The sequence below is a fragment of the Pteropus alecto genome, unplaced genomic scaffold (assembly GCF_000325575.1).
Source record: "Pteropus alecto unplaced genomic scaffold, ASM32557v1 scaffold12, whole genome shotgun sequence".
NCBI lineage: Eukaryota > Metazoa > Chordata > Mammalia > Chiroptera > Pteropodidae > Pteropus > Pteropus alecto.
This window is the reverse complement of record NW_006432669.1, coordinates 9,566,087-9,589,500: the sequence shown is the minus strand read 5'-3', so window position 1 is coordinate 9,589,500 and position 23,414 is coordinate 9,566,087. Positions and strand designations below refer to the sequence as shown.

At 32.1% G+C, this 23,414-nt stretch overlaps 1 protein-coding gene and 1 pseudogene across 2 annotated transcripts in view; one reads left to right on the top strand and one right to left on the bottom strand.

Annotated features, from left to right (window-relative positions):
* DYNC2H1 (dynein cytoplasmic 2 heavy chain 1) overlaps positions 1–23,414 on the bottom strand; it is a 258,081-nt gene that overhangs the window by 212,980 nt on the left and 21,687 nt on the right. For both annotated transcript variants that reach the window (XM_025043743.1, XM_006907520.3), the window contains exons 16-31: positions 22,388–22,527; positions 22,076–22,304; positions 21,056–21,183; positions 17,374–17,489; positions 16,594–16,721; positions 12,973–13,122; positions 12,086–12,291; positions 11,626–11,781; positions 11,422–11,536; positions 10,448–10,618; positions 9,028–9,410; positions 7,286–7,418; positions 7,076–7,193; positions 5,422–5,534; positions 4,828–4,947; positions 1,510–1,660 (exon numbers count right to left, since the gene is read on the bottom strand). In XM_025043743.1, the coding sequence (XP_024899511.1) occupies positions 1,510–1,660; positions 4,828–4,947; positions 5,422–5,534; positions 7,076–7,193; positions 7,286–7,418; positions 9,028–9,410; positions 10,448–10,618; positions 11,422–11,536; positions 11,626–11,781; positions 12,086–12,291; positions 12,973–13,122; positions 16,594–16,721; positions 17,374–17,489; positions 21,056–21,183; positions 22,076–22,304; positions 22,388–22,527 (2,557 nt within the window). The remainder of the gene's footprint in view (positions 1–1,509; positions 1,661–4,827; positions 4,948–5,421; positions 5,535–7,075; positions 7,194–7,285; positions 7,419–9,027; positions 9,411–10,447; positions 10,619–11,421; positions 11,537–11,625; positions 11,782–12,085; positions 12,292–12,972; positions 13,123–16,593; positions 16,722–17,373; positions 17,490–21,055; positions 21,184–22,075; positions 22,305–22,387; positions 22,528–23,414) is intronic.
* Positions 10,828–10,946, top strand: LOC112476248 (annotated as a pseudogene).

Sequence of the window (23,414 nt, the reverse complement as noted above, 5' to 3'; positions counted from 1 at the left end):
AGAGGCATTTCGTTTCCTCATGCAAGGAAGTAAGTACACTCCAGCCTATCTCTCCCTCTGAATGAAGGGATAAAAAACATGAACAACATGTACTGAACTGCTATTTAAGACGCTGTAAAGTAAAAAGTATTAGGCAAATTGGGGAAGATCAGAATTAGAAGTACCACCAAACCAGTAGTGAATTTACCTTTTTTCTTTGTTTTTTTTTTTTCCCCTCTCGTGTTATCCCTAGACTTGGACCCAATGCAGCCAGAAACAGATTGCTGTACACAGGGAGAGATTTGAGAGAAGGCTTCTAGCTCAGTCCTAAGAAGCAGAAAAGGAGCCTCCTAGTAGCTACAGTGCTGGCAGCTGACACCCAGAAGTGCATAATACTCTGAGGAAAGGGACTATTCCTCTGAAATCAGAGGAGCTATGATCCCAAGAGTAGGCTAAACCCCAAATGCTCTTTTTCTCTGTTCTCTAATCAATTGGCCCAGGACATGGGTATAGTCACAGAAAGTGTGCAGGAGAGTAGAGTACATGAAACCTCAGCTTTCTGACCAGAGGATCAAACTGTGAGTCCAAGGAAACCAGAAAATACTGGGATAACCATGGAGAGAATAGAGATTGAAAAAATGACCCTATAAACTTGTTTATGAACTCCAGCTCACCCCCCAGCCATGCAGATCTCATCCTAAACATCAAACCAAAGACTTTGGAGAACTGGCCACTAGGTGGCAAACATGTGGGACAGATCTAAACAGTATTGCAGACTTTGAAAACAGAACTGACATTGGATCCATAACCCACAGAACGCTGGCTGGAACTTGTAACCTAAAACCAACATGACCATTTGCTAAAAGAAAAATATCAACATTATCTAGAGGATTTAAACAAGACTTAGACTCTCAAAGCAATATTAAAATGTCCAGGATACAATCCAAAATCATTCAACATGCAAAAAAACAAAAAACAAAAAACAAAAAAAATTGCCCATTCACATAAGACAATAAAGGTGAAATAAAGATTTTCTCAGATGAAGGAAACCTATGAGAATACATAGTCAACGAACAAACCTGCTCTAAAAGAAACACTAAAGGAAGTTCTTCAAACAGAAGGAAAAACGATACCAGAAGAAAATTTGGAGCATCAGGATAAAGGAAGGGAAATAGAAATGGTAAGCATCTAGATAAACAGACTATTTTTCTCTTAAGTCCTTTAAAATATGTTTGATGGTTAAAGGCAAAAATTATAATTCCACAGTTTTCAATGTATGGATATGTATGTATAAGGCAACTATAACATAAAAAGGGAAGGATAAACAAACCTATATGATGGTAAGGTTTCTACATTTAATTTAAAGTAGTTAATTATTGATTCCAAGTACAATACAAAAGTTAAGTATGTATATTGTAATTCCTAAAGTAATCTCCAAAACGGATAGTCAAAAAATAAATAAATAAATGAATTAAGATAGAATACCAAAAAATGCTCAAGTAACTGAAAAGTTGGAACATTTTTCCATACCAGTATTCCCTGGATCCTCAGAACTTGTATCAATATTAGTATAGTGCTCTAACTTATTCACCAGTTGTGTTTCGATCTGATGAAGACTATGATCTTGGATAGCATTTTCTACATCTTCAGTGAATTTAATCTGCTCCGCCAAGCATAATATCTATTGAATAAAGAGAAAAAAAAATATTTTTAAAAGGTGAATTTATTTAGAAATATTTTACAAATTTAAGGAAAGACATCTTTTTCCCAAATTTTCAATAGTATATTGGATCTAAGTGAATATCTTACTGGCACTTCAAATGTTAATAGAGAAATACAGTCATAGAAAAGCATTGTGTGATGCAGCCTAAGCTTACTTTTCAGAACTACTCTCCTATAGGCCTATTTACTAGTCCTAGAACCCACCAAGCCTACTGTAACCTAAGGGCCTTTGTACTTTCTTCCCCTGATTCTCCTTATAAATGGCTTCTTTTCAACCAGTAGGATGCAAAGATGTCAGAGTATGATGCATTCTATTTAATAAAAGGGTAATCTTCTAGCATTCCAAACTAATCTCTCAGTATACTACCGAAGCCTACAATTTCAAATTCCAACTTTATCCTAAATTAAGATCTGTCTTAATCTTTCAGTCTAATACCCATAAACAGAAACTAGCTATAGATCAAGACAGATAGCTTTATATCCATTTAATACATAAAATGTTAACACTGATACAGGTCTTAGATGAACAAGATAAACCAATATGATCCATCATCATATAAAAATACTAAACCCTTTGACCAATTACTATTGAACAGACTGTTTTTCTGATATATACCTTTCGGCATCCAGATCAATATAATCAAATGCCTCTATTTATCAGATTAACTCTTTTAGTTATCTATATATATTTTATAATTTAACATAGCAGTCTAAACTGCTATCTCACTCTAACTTAAAACTGTATAAATATCATATTAAGGTTTTTTATGGAAGAGAAAGCCAATCAGCAATTCTTTCCATAACAAAGTACAAAACTCACCAGCTCCTTTAATCAGATAATGTGGTGAAGCATTTAAGCAGATTCAAATCTGCTTTTTTGTGAAAAGACTTTGCTCCTTAATTTTCACATGAAAATGTTCACTTGGCAATTCCAAATTAATACTGATACATGTGGATTCCTCTCAGACAATACTCCTAAACTTCTATATTATAAATGCACATCTATAATCTCAATTTCTAATAGTCTGCTATACAATTTTCATGAGAGGCTAACAGAAATGGTAGTCAAAATACAGTCTTGGCTAACTCTCAAGTCACATTATCATTAAGATATCTTCATAGGCACTAACATTATTAATGATCTAAAATGTAATGGTTACTAAGGGTGCCCTGCAAATATTATATGATCTAACCTTCAAAATGAGTTGGCAATGTCAGTATTACTATACTCTTTTAATTAAGTATTAAAAAGAATCACTGGCAAAAGCAGGATTTGAACCAAGGTCTGTCAGATTCCTTTATTCCTTCTGTTTTTACCATGCTGCCTCCTTCCCAGATCAGCAAGTTCTTTCTTCTCAGGTCCTTACAAAAATATCTTTACAGAACATAATAACCTGTACCAGACATTCATATGATGAACTTTCCGGTTCGATCCCCTTATGAAAATGCTCTTGACATAAATTTTTCTTAGCATTAACTGCTAATAAACTGGAATTCTTCATTTTGGTAGATAATGAACTATAGTTGACCCTGAACAATACAGGTTTAAACTGTGCAGGCCAACTTATACATGGAATTTTTTCAATAAATATACCGTTGCCCATTCATATCACTGGGTTTTATATCAGCGGATCGAAAATATTGTTTCTATGCCATTTTATATGAGGGAGTTAAGCATCTGTGGATTTGAGTATTTGCAGTGGTGGGGGGAGGTGTTCTGGAACCAATTCCCCATGGATGCTGATACATGTGGATAAGTTTTTGGGAAGTCAAAAGTTATATGAATTCAACAGCATAGTAGGTTGGCACCCCTAATCTCCACATTGTTAAAGCGTCAACACTATTCATACATTTAGTAGTTCACATTTTTACTTGGCTGCTCAAGTGCCCAGTGGTAAGTTTCTAGCTCAAATCCAACAACTCTCTTTAGCGTGGATCTCCCGGTATATCTCCTGATATGATTGTCATTTCCCCAATACAATTATTATGTGACTCTTACTTTTGCAGATTTTTAAATATTGCATTTTTTATTCTAAGTCAATTTAAATCCCACTTGAAAGTTGACAGAGTACTAGGAAACAATTCTAGAGTAACAAAGCAGCCTAACTCTGACTTTGCAAAGACATTATTATTCATTGATGATTACTTTTATTTTTCTCTAAGAACTTAAGATTTTTTTTAATATATTTTAGTTTGACTCAAAATGCTAAAAGATGCATATGACATGAATGATAAAATAGCTAAGAATCTAAAATGTTCCAAGCTTCCTACTTAACTTCTCGTGCTTTAAAAGGACCAACATAAAAACCTGTTCTATTGCTACTAAATGTTTTAATCTAAAAGCAAATAACTCTGAGGAGTTGCATAGAACTTCCTGTGAAAAATCTCTTCACATCTCAATGCCCACCTTTCATGGTCTCTAAAAACTGAAGTTCCTGATGTCCTACACTAGTAGTGTTAGACTCAACCAGCAATAAAACAAATCCCAAACAAGGCAGAATACTTAACAAGTCTTGGTGCTACACTTTGATAAGGTCTGGAACAAATTTTGTAAGATACATATCTAGTATCCAGTGTTTCAGGATTGAGTTCCTATTAACACTGAGCTGCAGCAATCTGTAATACCTACCATGTAACCTAGCTCTCAGCTTCCTTGCCAACATTTTAGTCCATTAATGTGACCATATTTCAGACCTACACTAAACCCTGCTAAATTTCTGTCAACTGCAACCTCTTAGATGATTCCATGGGAGGTGTGGCGGACAGTGTAGATCCTGTGCCTCTCCATCAATGACAGACTAATTATCTGGAACTAGGAAGCTACTATATGACTGATTCTCCCTCCCAATTCCATTCCCCACCAGCCTGGATTGCTTAGATCTCAGTATGCCTTCTGTTTGAAAGCATTTGAATTACAGCAAATTAATGGAGCTAGAAGAGAACTTCACAATCAGGCGGTTCTTCCCTCACATTTTATAGTTAAGGGACCTGAGACTCAGAGTTAAGTAATTTCTCAGTGTTAACTGTTAGGACAGAGATGCTAGTTGTCTGAGCCTCCTGAAATCTAGCTCAGGGGTCATCCCATGATACCATGCCCAGCTATATTCTAGACATAAACCCGCTTACCTGTGAAGGGAATAAGGATGGGTCGACTGCACCTTGAGAACTTCGTCCAGTAGTAACACATTCTGTCAATAACTGTGTCAAAGTTTGCTTCATTTCCAAGGCTAAATCATTTAACCAAGTCTGAAAATAAAGTTAGAAAATAATATATACAAGTCATAAAACAGATATATAATCTATTGACTGACATTATTCTTTTATTTCAGGAGATTATAATTTCTTATAATGTGTTAAACCCAGTTATCTCATTTAATTTTCAATAGAAAATCTTTGCAACAAATCGTAAGATTCCCATTTTACAGATAAGAAAACTGAGATTCTAAGTCACATAGCTAATAGGTTTAGGAGCTAATATTAATATCCAATTCTTTTTGACTCCAAAGCAAAGGCTATTTTTATAAGCACATGCCACCTTCTGAAAACTAAAACTCCACAGTCTCCTTAAGATCAAATCATTCAGAACCTAACAAATCATTTTTTAAAGAGATGAAACAAGTTTCCTAAAATGCCTAAATTAACCAACTTTACCCTACAAATTGACTAAATCATTTTTGATAAAAAGTTCATATAGTTAATTCTTTTTATTTTCATACTTACTTCTACATTATTTGATAGAAGAACTTTATTTTTAAAAGGTACAACTTCTCCCTCTAAAGATTTCATTGCAGTTATGTGTTTTGATTCCGTATCAAAACACACACTGTTAATACCTATAATACAAAAGCAACAATTTAAATGCAAAATGATTAACCATGTATTATTAGACATCATACATGGTTATCACATAATGTATAATGTATACCTCATAATATATATTACAAAGCAACAGAATTGTTAATTCCATTTTATAATGTACTAGGACAGCTTTTCATAACCAAAAACTAGAAACAATCCAAGCCCACCAACAGATAAATGGATAAACCATGATATAGTCAAACAGTGAAATGCTATTCAGTAATTAAAAGGAATAATATATGGTTGTATGTATCTCAATACACTATGATAAGAAAAAAAAAAGCCAGACACAAATGAGTGTAAAAAACATATACTGATGATTCCACTTATACTGAGACAAAAAGATAAGAGGAAAGGGGGAGGGTAAATAGGACTTCCCTTCCCTCAAATTCACATATCACCTTAAAGTTAAACTCTGCAAGTTATTATTTTCAATATAAAGAAGGAAACTAAATTTCAGAGACATAATAATTAATAACTGGCTAACAAACAATAGAGGTAGAACTTGAATACAAGTCTTCTAATTCCAAGCACTCTTTTCAGTACCTCCCATAGCCCAAATCACAGTTACAGGTATAAACACCTTAAAACTTCAGATATACAGTGGTTACTAAATCTATAAAGCACCAGAGAGTAAATATTTTAGATTTTTACAGACCATACAGTCTCTCTGTCAACTATTCAACTCTGTGCTTGTAGCACAAAAGCACCTATAAGCAATAATGGACATGACTGTGTTCCAACAAAACTGTATTAAAAAATAAAAAATAAAAAAAAAAAAACCTGGCCATGAGCCAAATTTGGCTTGTTGGTCTATGGTTTGCTAATCCCTAATTATAAGTGAAGATGATGAATATTTTTTACTTCTTAAAGTTACCTGGAAATACATAGCTCTTTTCCAATAAATAAAATATTTTAAGAAAAAAGTCATCATTTCTGTAGCAAACCAATTCCATTTACAATTACCCAAAGAAAGCGATTCAACAATATCAGAAGCATACAGCACTATTACTCTACACTTTTCACCAGGTAATCTTACCTATTCCCATATAGTAATTATTATCTACATACAAATAACTCCCAATTTTACATCTCCATCCCGGATCTCTCTGCTAACAATAATTGCCTATTAAGTAAGACATCAATTGCCTCCACTTGAATGTCACTCAGGAGACCTTCAACTCAGTAATGAAGGGGTATGGTCTCCTTCACTTCCAAGCCTCTGCACAACCTATTCCCTCTGCCTCCCCATCTTTTTCTATATAAGAAATCACCTTCTTTATGATGTCCCAAACTGAGCTAAGTGCCATCATAGATGCAGTTATAACACCACATATTTATATCGACCATAGGAATTATCATATTTGTCAACTTACTGGCTTGTCTTCCCACTGAACTGAAGTTGTTTGAGTGTATGACATGTATTTTATTTAACAGTCTATCTCAGAGTCTAACATTATGCGTGGCAGATAGTTGAAACTCAATAAATATTTACTGAATAAGTGTTGAATCTTACCAGCAAACAGTTTCTTAAGGTGAGACTGAATCACTGATGGGTTAGTAGACTGGCCCAGTATTTCTAATAAGTCATCATCACCAATAAAATAAAATCTTGGAAATGCTGAGCGTTTTTCCTAATAAAAATAAAACAAAAAGAATAGCCTTCTCATGTCAAATAATTAATATTTTAAGTGCTATACAATTATATATTTTTAAAAAAACACACCTCCAAAAATTCATTTAATGATTTCTGACATCTTTGAAGCTGATCAAGTATTGTTAGAAGAGAGTTTCTGATTCCTGCATGAGTAGTTAACGTTGTGACTCTGTTGTCTCTCTTGATGTCAGTCATTATTGATCTATAGAAGGAAAAAGCCATTTTCACATGTTTTAACAGTTTTTAGGCTGATAGATATTGAGATATTTATTTACTTTTTCCTGTTTAAAACACTATATAACAGCAATACATCATTATGCTTCTTACATTTATAAAAATAATAAATACTCCATTACCATTTTTAACCTATCATATTACAAATTACCTTATTTCACTTATTCATTAAACAAATACTAAGTCCTACATCATGAAAGTAACAGTCTATTAAATAATTTCTCAAAGTATTTAAATCAAATCATGATAAATGCTAAGAAGGAAAATTACAAAGTACTTTTAAAGTGGCTAATAAGGCAACCACTAACCTATGGCTTCTTTGAGAAAGTAATTTAAGTTGAAGTCTGAATGATGAATAAGAAGAAAAAGTCTGTGAGTAGGAGGGAAACAGTTTCTGGCAAAGATCCTAGAAAGAAGCATGGTATGTTCGAGAAACTCAAGGTTAGAGTCACTAAAGCAAAAAGGAGAGCAGCACAGGAAAAGGTAGAAAAATAGACAAGCAAATCATTCTTTATCCTTAGAGTAATAGGAAACCATTTTAAAGTTTTACTTAAAACAATAAAGGAAAGAAGTGATGAAACTTCATTTTTAAAAAATTATTCTAGCTCTTTTATGAAAAACTTATTAGAGAAGACAATAAGTCAGAAGGTTAAGCAGTAGTCCAAGTTATGACAACAAACGTACTTCAGAATAATCAAAGAAATAGAGATATAAAATATATATTAAAATATATAAGTGGGTTAAAATCAATAAAATTTGGTAACAATGAATTTGGAAGTAAAGGGAGATGTCAAAGATATCCATAATATTTCTGCTTTGGGCAATTGGGTGGTATCATTTGTTGAGACAGAAATCTGAAAGAGAAAAGATTTGTGGGAAAGGAATTGGGAGATGGGAGGTAAACTTATGATTTTAGTTATGACATGTTGACAGTATATTTGAAACTCAGAAGAGAAATATGGGCTTGATATATAAATTGAGGAGACATCAGCAATAGAAGAGAATAGATGCTCACAGTAGATAAGATAATCTAAGGAGAAAGACAGTAAAGAAAGAACCTAAGACTGAAAACATGAGAATGTCTACATCTAAATGTTTTGAGAGGGCTGAGGAGTAGAACCAGAGACAGGCAGAAACCCAGGTGAGGACAATATCGAGAAGCCAAGGAAAGAGACTTTGTAGAAAAGAAGAAATGCTCAACTCTATTAAAATACCAATCAGAGATAAAGTAAAATAAGGAATGAAAAATGCTCATCAAATTTACAACAGTAAAGTAACTGATGACTTTAGAATATATTTGCATATATTACATATATGTATATATTTAAGAGTTTATTAGCATATATTGTATTTACTTGTTTATTTCTTTGAGCAGTAAAAACAGAAACCAGATCAAAATGGTTCAAAAAGTAAATTGCTTAATGATAGAAAACAGCTTCTCAGAAAGATCCAGTAGAGAAAGAGGTTGTATACACAGATGATGTTAATAATGTAAAAGTAATTAGCCTGTATTAAGCACCTCATAATATGAACAAAAATCTTCCATATGTGTCTATGTCTTATGTAGCTGTACTAACCTAAAATCTTCATCAACTCTGTTGAAGCGTGTCTGTTCTTTTGGCAATGCTCCACGGCCAAAAATAGGTTCCAAATATACCCACTTTCTCTGAATATGGTTTAAATTCTGTAGGTATTCATCTAATTCTGCAAGTTTTCTTTCCCAAATTGATACTTTATCTTCAAATCCTTTATAATAAGGAGAATCCTTTAAGGACTGAAGAAGGCATCTGTTATCTCCAACTTGATTTACTATATCTTTCCAGTCTTTAATCAGCTTGATAGTTCGACTTTGGCTATCTTCATAATCAATCAATGTAAATACTGCTCCAACGCCCCAAAGATCAAGTTCACGTAAAGCTTCTCTGATTGTAACTTCACCTTGTGCCCGACTGTTTAAATCCTATTTAACACAAAAATATTCATATTTATTACTACTTAACACAAAAATATCCATATTTATTACTTCAACATTAATTGTCATATAAATAAATTATAAGAAATCTATTTTAAAAGAAAATATATTTTTATCTGGCTTTTCACCATAAGGCAAAAAATATATAAGTGGATATATTTTACGTGCAGTAAAAGAGAACTACTAGTTAATATATCAATGGATTTCAGATACTAAGTATCCAGGTTCACATGGTAAAAGTATATACAAAGTTCTGCCTTACCCTTTTTACCTCTATAAAAGAAATTTCAAGCATCCATTGGGAGACACAAAACAATCTGGCTTAAAGTTTTGTAGACCTCAGACATTTTATTGTAACTTAATTGTAAATTCTGATACATCCAAAGTGATTAGCAATCATCCAGAGTTATCTTCTACAGCAGTTGTGCTTTATAACCTCACCATTTTATAAATATACTCCAGGATTATCAACAAACATAAAGGTATACATTTTAGATAGGAAATAAAACAATTTGATATCTACACTGAATTTTACACTGAATGGGCAGAACACAACATAGAAAGTCTGCCACTTATGATAAAACTGTAACAAGTTTTACTTTTACCTGAGACTTTTTCTAAATCTGATTAGCAAATTGATTCTTGGTTTAGCTCTCTGGATTTTTGTATCCCTTAGTTTCTGTTTATAATATATGCCATGACTTTAAATGTATTATACATAAAATGATTTCTATTTGTTTATTTTTTTGTTATGCTGACTCCCTTGTTAAAGTAAGACATTTTTAATTTTGTATTTTTTTTCTCTCAAAGAAGGGATTTATAGTATTGTTTTTCTACTCCCATACACAGTGGTACACACATTCGGATGTATTAGTAATGAAAGAACGATGAAATAATGGAAGACTATCACTATTTTAAGAGAAGAAAAATATTTAACTTGAGGTTTTATTTAAATAACAAAACATGAAGCAAAATCACGTTAACAAAAGTTAGATATATAAGATATTTATAAAAGTGATTCTTACTTTAAGGTCTGAAGCTTTGGCAACAATTTTATCAGCTACTCTGAGAAGATCACCAAATACTAATTTCTCTAGACTAGTACCCCTAGGAAGGCCAAGTAAACGAAAAAGGTCAAGCCAGTGATCTGGAGAAAGATGTTCTCCTCTCACATATTTCAAGATAGGAATTGCAATCTGTTAAAAAAAAAAAAGAAGAAGAAGAAGAATAAGAAAGACATGTTGACACATTAGTGTGTGTGTGTGTGTGTGTATAAGAAAAATGCAAATTATTATTTATTGTTATGATTAGATATGAAAATTTTAATTACATCATCTTATTAACAATCTTAAAATCACATTCTTAAACAGAATTGAATAAAACTTTTTATTAAACATGGCTATCAGTCCACGGCCAGGCCACCCTGAACAAGCCTGATCCCATCTGATCTTGGAAGCTAAGCAGGGTGGGGCCTGGTTAGTACTTGGATGGGAGACCACCTAGGAAGACCAGGTGCTGTAGACGTAAAAAATAAAATAAAAAATACGAGATTGTAAGCTGCCAAGGTCCTTGCAATCTGTGAGGTCAACCAAGGGTTGCCTCGCCTAAAAAAATAATAATAATAATAAATAAACATGGCTATAAATACATAGAAATTTCCCTTTGTAGCTTAATATATTTTAAAACATGACCTAAAATATTTATATTTTATTTTAGGGTAGATCTATATCTTAAATATGTTAAATGACCCATATATTAAATTTTGGTAGGAAGTATAAATACTCTGATTTATAACTTTAACCGTAATTTTTTTACTTATAACTTCTTTCATATTGGTAGCAGAAATACAAATTATTTCTATGATTTATTCTATACTTCCTATTTTTTCAAGTAATGGAATAATTTAAAAATATGTAAACTAAAATTACAGTTTAGTCACATGATAAAAGATACAAAGTTCCAAGATCATTTTTAAATAGAATAAGTAAAACTATCTTACTTTATATTTGTCAACTTCTGATTGTAATTTCACTGTCATTACTGAATGTTCTTCAACCTTCCTTAATCTGTCATGCCAACTCATCAAAAATTCCTCAAACAGATATGTCTTAGTCCTATAAAATACCAGAAACACACTTTAAAATCTAAATTCCCCAAAACACTACTAAACTATTAAAATATAAATATTGTTTATGAATCAAACCGAAAAGTAATCCAATCTTCATTGGCCATTTCCTGAAATCCTTGCTGAAACTCTTCATAAAGTGTCCAAACTTGTACACAGCTCTCAATGTCTTTAGAGATGCTACATGCCAATGAGAAGTTGGGCTCTTCTAATCCAAAATGATGACAATCATCACTATAAAAAAAAAAATGAAATATCATTAAGTGTTTAAAAAAGGAAAACTGTTAAATATCAATGTTATTTAAGTGCATTCCCTGTGTGTGTGTGTGTGTGTGTGTGTGTGTGTGTGTGTGTGTTGTATATAGGTGTATTTGATAGTGGAGGTACACAGTGGGGGCCAATGCCTACCTTACATAAAAATTTTACTTAGGCATGGGCTCTTCTAAATTCATTAACATTCAGTTTTTACAAAGGAGTCAAAGTGAAGTTGGTAATATATATAAACATAGTTTATGTACACAATAAAGGGAAAACATACACCAGCTTTTTTCTTATGACTTCAAGATCATCAAACTCAATTTTTTTCTCTTTTATTGACTTTGCACTCTTATCAAGGGTATTTTGCTGGCCAGCTTCAATAACATCATCACCAGGTTTTAGCTGGTCCCAACGAGCTTTAAATTTTTCCAATTCTTGATAATAGATCTGAAGACGTGATTTCACATTTCCCTTCATCACTTCAATCTGTAAGCCGATAGAATTTATATCATTTAATTCAGAGTAAATTCTCACTTTATTTTCACATTTTTATTTCTAACATTTTCTACTGAAAGGTGAAAAACTATCAATACCAAATTTTCAAAATATTATTTTTAATTACTGATTTCAAGTGCAATAAAATAATTCAAAAGCATAAGTTAGACAATAAATTTACGACAGATACCCACAAACATAACCATTAAGAAATAATTCATGTGATTAATGGTACCTATCACAACTATCAAAAGGTGATATGACAAAAAAAAAATGTTTGTTCAATGACTACCAGTTGTTCTACCAGAGGGCATTTCCCAGACTCCCATGCAGCTAAAGGCTGTAAGACAGTTTCTGGTCAACAGGATATGTGTGCAATAGTTATGTGTAACTTCCAGGTTAAAAGACACCATACACGGTAAACAAATTCATTCATAAGAAAGACTGAAAATAATGCTATAGGCAGTCCTGAATACCAAGAAGTGAAGATAAACTATGTGAAATGATAATCATTATATAAAGTGTTTTACTATATAGAAGTCCTAAGGGAGGCCAATTTCATCAGCAATAGAAAATTCTTATAAACCTGAGTTATAATGGAATAAAGATAAGCAAGAAATCTTAAGAAAAAATTAAGTTTCCATTTTAACAAAATGACTGAAAGGTTCTTACCTGATCTTTAATCATAAGTTGGTGACTTTCCATCATCAATTCAAATTTATCCCACTTAGCTTTCAGATTACTAATTGTTTCTAAACCTCTACCTGCCACAGTTCGTAAAAGTCTGTTTTTATCTTCAGCTTCTTGAAATAAGGGCAAAATCTAAAAGTTAACAAAAATAACACATTGTTATTTTGTTTACCTATTTTATCAAATTTCTTTTTTTCAATTAAGTTTATTGGGGTAACTGGTTAACACAATCATATGATTTTCAAGTGTACATTACCATTTGACATCTGTATTTTCTATTGTGTGTTCACCACCTAAAGTCCAGTTTCTTCAGCTACCATATATTTTACCCCCTTTACCCACTTCACCCTCCCCTTATCCCCTATATTTGACCGCTGTTATCCTATCTACCTCCCCCCGACTCCCCAACCCGACTAGTAACCACTACTCTATAGTCCTCTGGTAACCACCAGTCTATAGTCCACGTCCATGAGTCTCTGTTTGTTTGTCCTACTTATTTGTTGCAAATTTCTTAAAGTTCCATTTATTTTAATTTTTGTTTCATGATTTGCTTTTTAAAATCAGATTTTTGCTTTTAAATAATTCTTAAATTCTTGGCTATAAAGTTTCAACTGCTTACTTATTATAATTTACAAACTCAACCAAGGCACTCTGACATCAGGAATTTAAAAAGGATAATAAAAGTGATAATATGAGATTGAATAAAACCATGAATCCATGTTCAAAGTAAAGTTCTTATTACAAATGTTCCACACATAAGAAAATGCAAAAAGAGGCTTCTAAAACAACCGAAATTAATGATTATCTAAGAGTTAACTAAATTACCCTACTTAATAACAAAGGAAAGACATGAAAAAAGGTACTTAAGAAACAGACAAGTGAATAAGTAAAATCAAACTCCTGCATTCAGTTTCTACTTAAAATGCCCTAAATTGTATAGTTAGCAGTTTTAACAGTCTGGGTATAGGTCAATAGGTGCTAAAGTGCTTGAATTGCCTCTAAGCCTTTTAAAGCACAGTAAAACAATAGTGTCGTATAAATTAATACCTGTACATTTACTAATCAACAAAGCAATAACAGCCATAGAAAGATTTTTTTAAAAAAATCACTGTGCATACTTAATCAACAATAACAACAACAAAAATTGAAATATGTCTGTATGGCCAGCTGGGCATGATCAGTTCCATCTGGAAACAGAGAGAACCAATGGACCAAGAAGCCACATTGTACTGTAAAAGTCAGTACAAAAAAAAAGAAAAAAAGAGTAGGATTCTAATTTCCTACATGAGAACAGAACTTAGGTTAGCCTGTAAAGACTTTATAACAGTTTCCTAGTCTACCTGCCTCCATTCCTACTCCTTCAAATCCACATACCAACAGAGACATCAAAACATAATTCTTGCTGCTAAAAACCAGCAACAACTCCCCAATATCTACAGACTCAACCCTAAGATCCTTAATGAGGCTCACATGACCTAGATTCTGCCTAGCATTTTACATTCTCATGTCACTTCTTGCTTCACATGTTGTTCCCAGTATACAGCATCTACTCATCTTAGTTTTTGTGATGACACACTTCATTCTTTTCCTCTCATTTCATTCTCAATCTCTTTTGCTGCTTCTTCCTATACTCAAACTCTAAATTTTGGAATATCCAAACCTGGTCCTATAACCTCTACCGCATGTTAGCAACCAGATGGTCTTAGTCTAATTCTATGGTTTTAGATATCATGGATATAAAGATGACTTCCAAATTTATATCACAAGTCTTTACCTTTACTCTAAATTCCATATTCCTCATTCAACTTCTACCTGAGATCTCAATCCCCACCACTTCCAATCTTCAAACACCTTTCTTCTCTAGTCATCCTCAGCTCAATAATTAGTATCATTAGCTTCCCAGCTGCTCAAGCCAAAAGGCTAAGAGACATGTTTACTTCTCTTTCTCTAATTCATCAAAAAATCTTGGTTTTAATTCTAAAATATATCATCAATTTCCTCAGTTCTCTCCATCTCTGCTACTACATGGTAATGTTTCTGTCATCTCTCATCCACCAAATGCAATATCCTACTAATTAGACTTTCTGCTACTTTTGTCTCATTCCTATCCATTCTCTACAGAGCAGCCAGAGTAATTGCTTCAAAATGTAAACCACATTGTGTTGCTCTCTGCTTAAATACCTCCAAGGACTTTCTATTACCCTTAGGAAAAAAATCCAAACTCTTTATGATTGTCTAAAAGTATCTTCATAATCTGGTCCTTGAATACCTCTCCAATTTCACCTAATATTTTCTTCCTTGAATACTATGATTTTCTTGGTAACTTTCTTGACAATATTTACATCTATACCTTCCTTGAGCATACACTAAGTCCCTTCCCTACCTTAAGATCTTTGTATTTGCTGTTCTTTCTACTTAGAATGATCTGCCCCCAGACCTCAGAATGGTTGGCTCCTTATCTTTCAGGTCTGAGTTCAGATGTCATCTCTCTGAGGTCTTCCATGTCCACCCACCCTAAGTAGCACTTGCCCAGTTGAGCATGCTTGTTCTCTCACTTCTCTGGCTCCTCCCGCCTCTCTCTCTTCCTCTTCCCCTCCTTCTCCTCCCCCCTCACACACACACACACACACACACACACGAATGTGAAGTCCATAAGAACAGATAATGTTCACAGCTGCAACCCCAACTCCTAGCACCATGCCTGAAATATATCGGGTAATCTATAAATAATAAATAATGAATTAATATGTCTGTGCTTTAGCTAACTGCCACAGCTCATAATGCTGTTCCTTCTTTAGTCTTCTAATAGAGAAGTATACTTTATTTGCCCTTAAACCGTCTTTATACCTTTAAGCCTATCATATCATAAAAAGTTTGTAATTCCTCCCACCATGAAGGTGTATTATTTAAGTCACCTTTAAACTCTCTTAATAATTTTAAGTCTATCACATAGTAGGGATACATAAAAGATTGTATTCTGATTTGAATTATTTCTCCTCCTCCTCTAAACATAACTCAAATGATCCATAATATATTTTATAAAACTTTGGCTTGCTTTTTCTGGGCTCTAGCCTTCTGGATACTGTTTTCATGAATCTTTACCACACTCATCTTTGTCTCTAATTATGAGCTGCTCCATTGTGTGTGTGTGTGTGTGTGTGTGTGTGAGAGAGAGAGAGATATAATCCGATTTGTTTTTTGAAATTAAATTCCTCTGGTTGATGGAGAAAGAGGAAGGGGAGAAGGAGGAGGAGGAGGAGGGAGAGAGAATTCCTAATTCTTCTCTAACTTCATATTAACCATCCTAAGATTACAACCCTGGAAGTAACAGCATGAATTATTTAAGTTTAGTCTTATTCTAATATGCCACATCATAAAACAGACTGCAATTTTTTCTGAAGACAATAATAAGCATTATTGTTATTGTTTCATTATACCATATAACATCAATAGTCCGATCATGAGTTGATCGACTGGACCAGATTACACAGACTTCCTTATAATACTGAAATTATATATTTCTAATTAATCACAAAAAATACCTAACGTAAACATTTCCAATACAGTAAAAACAAATTAAAAACTTTATGTTGTGATTCTCACCTCTGGTTTCTGCTCTTGTAGCTTACTATATTGTAAATTTGCATCACCTATCTCTTCCACAGACTGGGGCATAATTGATAAGACTGCCATAGCTTCAGTCACAAAGGTATCAATTTCATGTAAAAGAGCTGCATAAGTAACATTGAAATATAAGAAATATTATTACCACGAAAAATATTCGGTTATAAAATTTCTAAATCAAAGTGTGTTAGACTGTAATCTAATACATTAAACCCTAAATTATCATTTGCTTTCATATAACATAATTTCAAAATGTGTAATAAGCAAAGAAATTTCTTCTCATGAAAGTTTACTTGTTTCACATTGTACTTAAAAATGTTAAGTAAAAGGTAAAAATATATTCATTCTTAGTAAATTTTACTCAAAATTGGGGACTTTTTCAGTCTTTTAAATAATATGCTAAAACATCTCAGTTAAAAGGAAAAAAGAAAGTGTACAATTTTAGAAAATAGTAGTCATTTGAAGAGATAAAAGGAACACATTATAACCAGAATTGCCTACCTTTCTCCGTAAGATATGCAACAAACTGACACTAGCTCAGACAGCAAATAATAAAAACGCCTTTATTTTTAGACCTCTTAGAAGTTGAACATAGACTTTCTTATTTATTAAAGTTATCATTTTAAGCATATTTTATTTATAATACTTTTTGTATCAGTTTTTATTTTAATCATCATTAAGATTCATATTTCATAACTATCAAAGTACATACCTCTCTCCTATAATTAAGTAAAAATAAAAATAAAAATATATCTTTACCCTGGATGGACTTCTTCAAAGAAAGAACAAGCATATCAAATAACTTCTGGATGAGATCGTCAATCACAGTCTTCACAGGGCTACAATTAATATTTAAACAATCTACCTTGACAGCACTGAAAAATGCCAATGAACATATTTGGACATTAAAAAGGCTAATTAGAAGAAAAAATTCTCACATTGTGATTTTTTATAATACATTTTAAAATGTAACTTAAAAGTATTATTGTGATCTTTAAGCACATTTAAATTTCATTTAGCAAAAATGCCTTACACATACTATTATGAAGTTTTTCATTAAACAATGATTTTGTTATATCATTGTATCAGTTCATTAAGAAAGGCAGTAATTATAAATTGCTAAAGTATCAACATGAATATACTTAAATATTTACAAGCTTTATTTGTCACAAATAAAATATTTATAAAATAAATTCACTATCCTGCAAAGTACGAACAATAGTGATAAGGAAAAGAAAATAGAGATAAAAAGTGAATGTAGATTATTAAGGCACTAAGAAAAAAAGACACTTCTTATCAAATTGACATAAATATAATGAATTGTTAATGCATATCTTCAATTGTGTGGGCAAACACAACTCTCAGAATTGTTGGTACAAGTATAAAATAATGCAACTTTTGTGAAGAGCAATTTAGCAAAATGTATCAAATAATTTTAAAATAGGTATATGCTATGTATAGCCTTTGTCTTAGTAACTTTGCCTTCAGAATTTATCCTAAGGAAATTTTCAGGGCAGACTCCAAGATTATATACAAGTATCTTCATCAAAGTAATAATTATAATAGCAAAAAATTAGAAACAAGCTAAATGCAGAAATGCTTAAATAAATTATTGTACATTCATACAATTAAAACTTACATTTTTGAGCACTAGGTAATAACATGGCAAAATACTAATGAAATAGTGTTAACTAAAAATGGCAGGATACAGTACAATCCAAATTTTGTAAGTATATGTGCTAATATGTCCAAATGTACTAGTTTAATTATCAGAAAAAAGGCATACATTTTTAAGAACGCTAATTCTTTGCACAGTACTCTTAATGCAAATTGTAATGTTCTAAGCAAACAGAAGTTGAACCAGACTTGTTTATCTGAGGAAAATGTCATATATTTAGCTTAAATTATACAAAGTTAAAAAAAAAAGTCTGATAATTTTGGTCACAAAGATTATTTAGAAAACTACTTGTCCTTTTTAAACCATAGAGCCAGGTAACAATCTTAGAAAGCAAGTTTACAAGTGTTAAATACTCACAGATTTATTTTTTAAATATAATTTTCTCTTAAAGTTTCATTTATTTATTCTCAATTACCCACTAACTAGAGAAATTTAAACTGCACCAAAACATGTAAGAGCCAACTTGCCTGATAAAGTTAATGTGATTTTTGAATTCCTGACACATAAAGTGTCAAGATTTCTAATATTTGATACATAAAGATAGATGATTTTATAAACCTAAAAAATTATACTGCATTTTGCTAACAAGTTGACATAAAGTGATCTGATTATAGCACAGTTATACTGATTATAGAATCCCATGGAAAAGACTAACATTCGCCTCTCACTTGAAAATCTTGATAACATGCAGCTGAGGCTCTATTCAGCCATAGATAAAACGGAAATAGTCAGACAACCTACCCAAAAATTATATCCTTACTATAGTATCTGAAATAACATCATTAGAATATGGCTTTTCTAATCATACAGCATAGTTTCAAAAAGTACCCATAAAATAAATGTATGTATATATGTATATGTTAGCTTAGAGGAATACATGTTAACTTATTAGCAAGAAATAACAAAACGAAAAAGGTAATGTGAGACAGGCATTCTTTTTGTTTTGTTTAGCTTTGGCAGAGAAGCATAAATAGGAAAGCTTCTACAATAAGGAATGAACAAATAGTGGTAGCAATAGAGGTCCTTGAGCAGTCAGGTGACAGCATGAAATCAAGCAAGACGGGCATGACTGGGATCAAAGACAGTATCCAACAAAGATTAGAAACCTCATATAGAAGTATTGCAAGAGCTATCTTTTCCTTACTTCAAACAAATATAATGGCACTATCATTATTCGAATCACCTAAGTTCAAATCCTCATTATTTGTCTCTATTCCTCATTCTTCATCTTTCTCTACAAATAATACCTCTTAATACCTTATATTTCCTTCTCCCCTTTTGAGTACCAAAAACTTAATTCAATTAATTGTTACTGGTCGTTTGGATGATAAGAGACTAACCTCTCTTCCTCCAGGATCTCAACCATGCAGCTTGTTATTTCCAAATTAACATTCCCAATGTAGAGCTTTGGTACTGACACACTTCTGTTTAGAAACCTTCAATAGCTAGCTAACCATTCCAACATGAACGAAATCCTAATTCCCCAATTTAGAATGTAATACTTTCCCAAATCTATACCTATCCTCCCATTTCCAGGAACATCACCTCTAGTCTCTAAGAAAACATTAATTCTAATCAAATTTTCAAATAATCAACTTATTTTCAGCATATAAATCTCTCTCTTGAGAGTCTCTTCTTTAACCTCCAATACTCATTTCTATATGTCAAAATCCTAGTTCGAGTACTTCTATCTTAACAAAAGTTTCCCTGATTTTGCCACAAATGGATGGATATCATCATCCTGGAAACCTCCATAGCCTAATTCAATCTCTAATATGGAGTATAGACTATTCTATCTGATATTAATAACAATTAATAACATTTATTGAGAACTCATCGTGCCAATAATTTATATGCAAATTACTCATTTAATCCTCAAAATATTATGAAATAAATACTATAGTTGTAACTATTTTAAAGCTGAGAAAATTGAGGCTCACAAAATCTAAATGATTGTCAAAGTCATGAAGCTGGTAAGAGCCATCAACTCCGGAGCCCACTCTGAACCCCTAGGTGTATTTGACTTAATCATCAAATATATTTGACTTATTGCACTACCAGAGAGCAAGCAAGGTGATCTTAGGTATTCTGTCTTCTTCTTCGTTTTACTCTCATAGGACAAGATTTTATGTATTACATATGCTCACCAAATATTTATTGAAAGAATGAACAAATGAATTAATAAAAGTGATATTATTCTTTATAGATAATATATACACAATTAAATGAGGCCTTTCATAGAGCTCATTACAAAGAGTGGTTCCAGTTATATAAATTTCAAATAGTGAGGGGGATATATTCTCAAGTAGCTGGGTAATGAGATGCCCCTCAGAGTGTTTCCTCCACATTTAGGGCAATACTAGGTGCAGCACTGTGTTGTGTGCCTCCCAGGGCATTCTTAATGGAAGCAGAGCAGTATAAAAGCAGAGTCAAATGTCATTAGTTTTACATCCTCTACTATGCTCTTGGCAGTAGCTTCTTACCATTCTTAAACTGTGCCTATGCATAGCATATATTAGTTCCTCATGCCAGATCTGGACAGAAGCCACTTCCTTCAATCTAGTCTATCCAATTAGGATCAGTAAGCAGAGTCTTAGTTTCAGTAATGCCCTACTCAGGTGACACTCAAGTGTCATAGCTGAGCTCTTGAGGAGGTATGAAAGTGACTTACTTGACTTCAGTGCCACTAAGTAAATAGTACCTTTACTGTCCCATGGCAAAACTGTTATGGTACATAAGTGCTACTACTTTAACTTCTAATACCTTGGAAGTCGTTCTACTTCTTTTCCTTTTATTTTCAGTGCTTTAAAATTTTTCTCCCAATCATGAACAGTAGAAAGATGCTTTTCCACTAGAGCTTCCATATCAACTTGCCCAATTACAATCCATTCCTATTTAAAGAATAAAAAAATATTATTAAAAAAAGAGAACCAATAAACATTTTAAAGATTAGGATCTAACTATTAATAAAGATTAGGACCCAACTAATAAAAAGAGATATTCAAGTAAATTTCAATTTAAGTATCTAAATATAATCATTACTGCACAGTCTAAAGAATGAACAGAAAAAAATTATTTAACATAAAATACAATGACCATAAAACTCTTTCAAAGAGATTGAAAAACCCTTTCTTTGGAGTCTATTCTCAAATTTGATGTATACAGAGATAGAATCACTTCTTTAAAGCCAAGAGCCACTACAGGATACAAATCTGAAAGTATCCACATTCAATTAATTCTAGAAACCTAAAATACAGAAGCATTGTATTGCCATTGTATTGTATTATGAAACTGGTCAAATTTTCAGTCATAGTCTAACCAATGAACATAAGTGAGCGATAAATGCAATTAAGGTTTATCTTTGCAGTTAGTTGGTAATGATGCACTTAAACAAAAGATGCTAAATCATCTCGATCTCATTAACTTTGAAGACTTTCCTCCACAGATTGTTCTTGTTTCAAAGAATGGAGAAAAGGACATATTTTCCTGAAAGGAATTAAAATTGACACAACAGAATCATGTCGCATTCCAAGTTGACAAAATAATTTTTAAAAAGTTAGTTTCTCAATCTTCAAATAGTTAAAGACGAAAAGAAAAAAATGTTTTGATGTAACTTTTTATCAGTGGCATTAATATAACTTGTATAAAAATCCTCAACCCTGGCTCTCTAGTTTGCCATATTTTTATTTTATGCCACACAAAATATACGATTAATTTGTACATTTAATACTAATTCAATTGGATGAAAGATTAAAACAGGATGGAAAATTACATGTCCCATACCCTATGTTGTTGTAAAACAGCTAACAATCTCCTAAAGAGATCTTCTGCTTTGCTGAAAATAGTCAGAAATCCACTTGCATTTCTATCAATCATAATAGAAAAAATCGATTCATCTCCTGCTTCACCCACTCCTTTGAACTGATTAGGGATACCGATGAATCTCTTCATTTCTCTGTAATATTTAGCCCGGATTTCTTCAAAAGGAGGCCTGAATTGTAACCGTCCTTGTCTGAAAGTAAATAAGTAACTTTGAAATATAATCTACTAGAAAATTATAAATTGAAAATTAAACTGTGTTTCAAAAAATCTTACTTGTATGTTAAGTCTATATTTATTTCTGGTAGATTCTCATTAAGTGCTTCTAAGCCCATCTGATACTGATGTTCCAGAGCTTTGTACAGTTGATGATTCCAGTGCTGTTTCCACGCATGCATGTCACTTGCTTGGAATCCCTAATATGTTATAGTTACATTTTTTATTTAAAAATTAGATAGTAGGGTTTTCATTTAATGCTTTCATATCACAAAGTAAAATTATATGCAATAAAAAATCATTTTAAATATCTTAAAACTTGCAACTCCTTAATTGCTACTTGTAGTATCAGAGTTTAGATAGAATCAAATATGAAACTCTCTAATTTTCATGTTTATGAACAGAACACAAAAAGGTCAGTAAGATTTAAAAAATCAAGTTAATACTAAACAGATTTTATATGGATTTTATCTCATGATAACGGTAATGAAAACAAGAGTTTTTTGTGTTTGTGTGAACTGTTTTAGTCCTTTTTCAAAAATCTATATCAAGTATAGCTCTTCTCTTCCCTTCCTACTCCCTAAACAATTCATCACACATTTAAAATTAGGTTAAATGTAAAATCATGTTAAATGTAACATGTTAAATGTAAAACGAATACTTAGGATACTTCACATACTTCTTTGCTTCCACATAACCATAAATATATCAATTCTAATACTTCTTGTTTCTTTTAAAGTTCTAAGGATTGAAAAATATATGTGAATATGTAAGAAATCTAACTCATATTCTATCAAGATCCCATTACCAGATACTATGTAACAGGCTCTGTACTAGCCACTTTGGTATATATCATCTCATATCAAAATGTGTATAGAAGTGAAACTTTGCCCCCAAAAAGTTCTAAAATAGACTCATTTCAATCATTAAGCTTCAGCTTAAACTTAACTTTGTGTTCTAAAGATGTTACAATCAGCTAAAAGAAAACTAACAAATGATAGATATCCAACACCAAGTCAGAAAAACTACGAACTCTGAATTGAGTGAGATATTTGAAAATCCGTAAGACAAATAAAAACTTTTATAT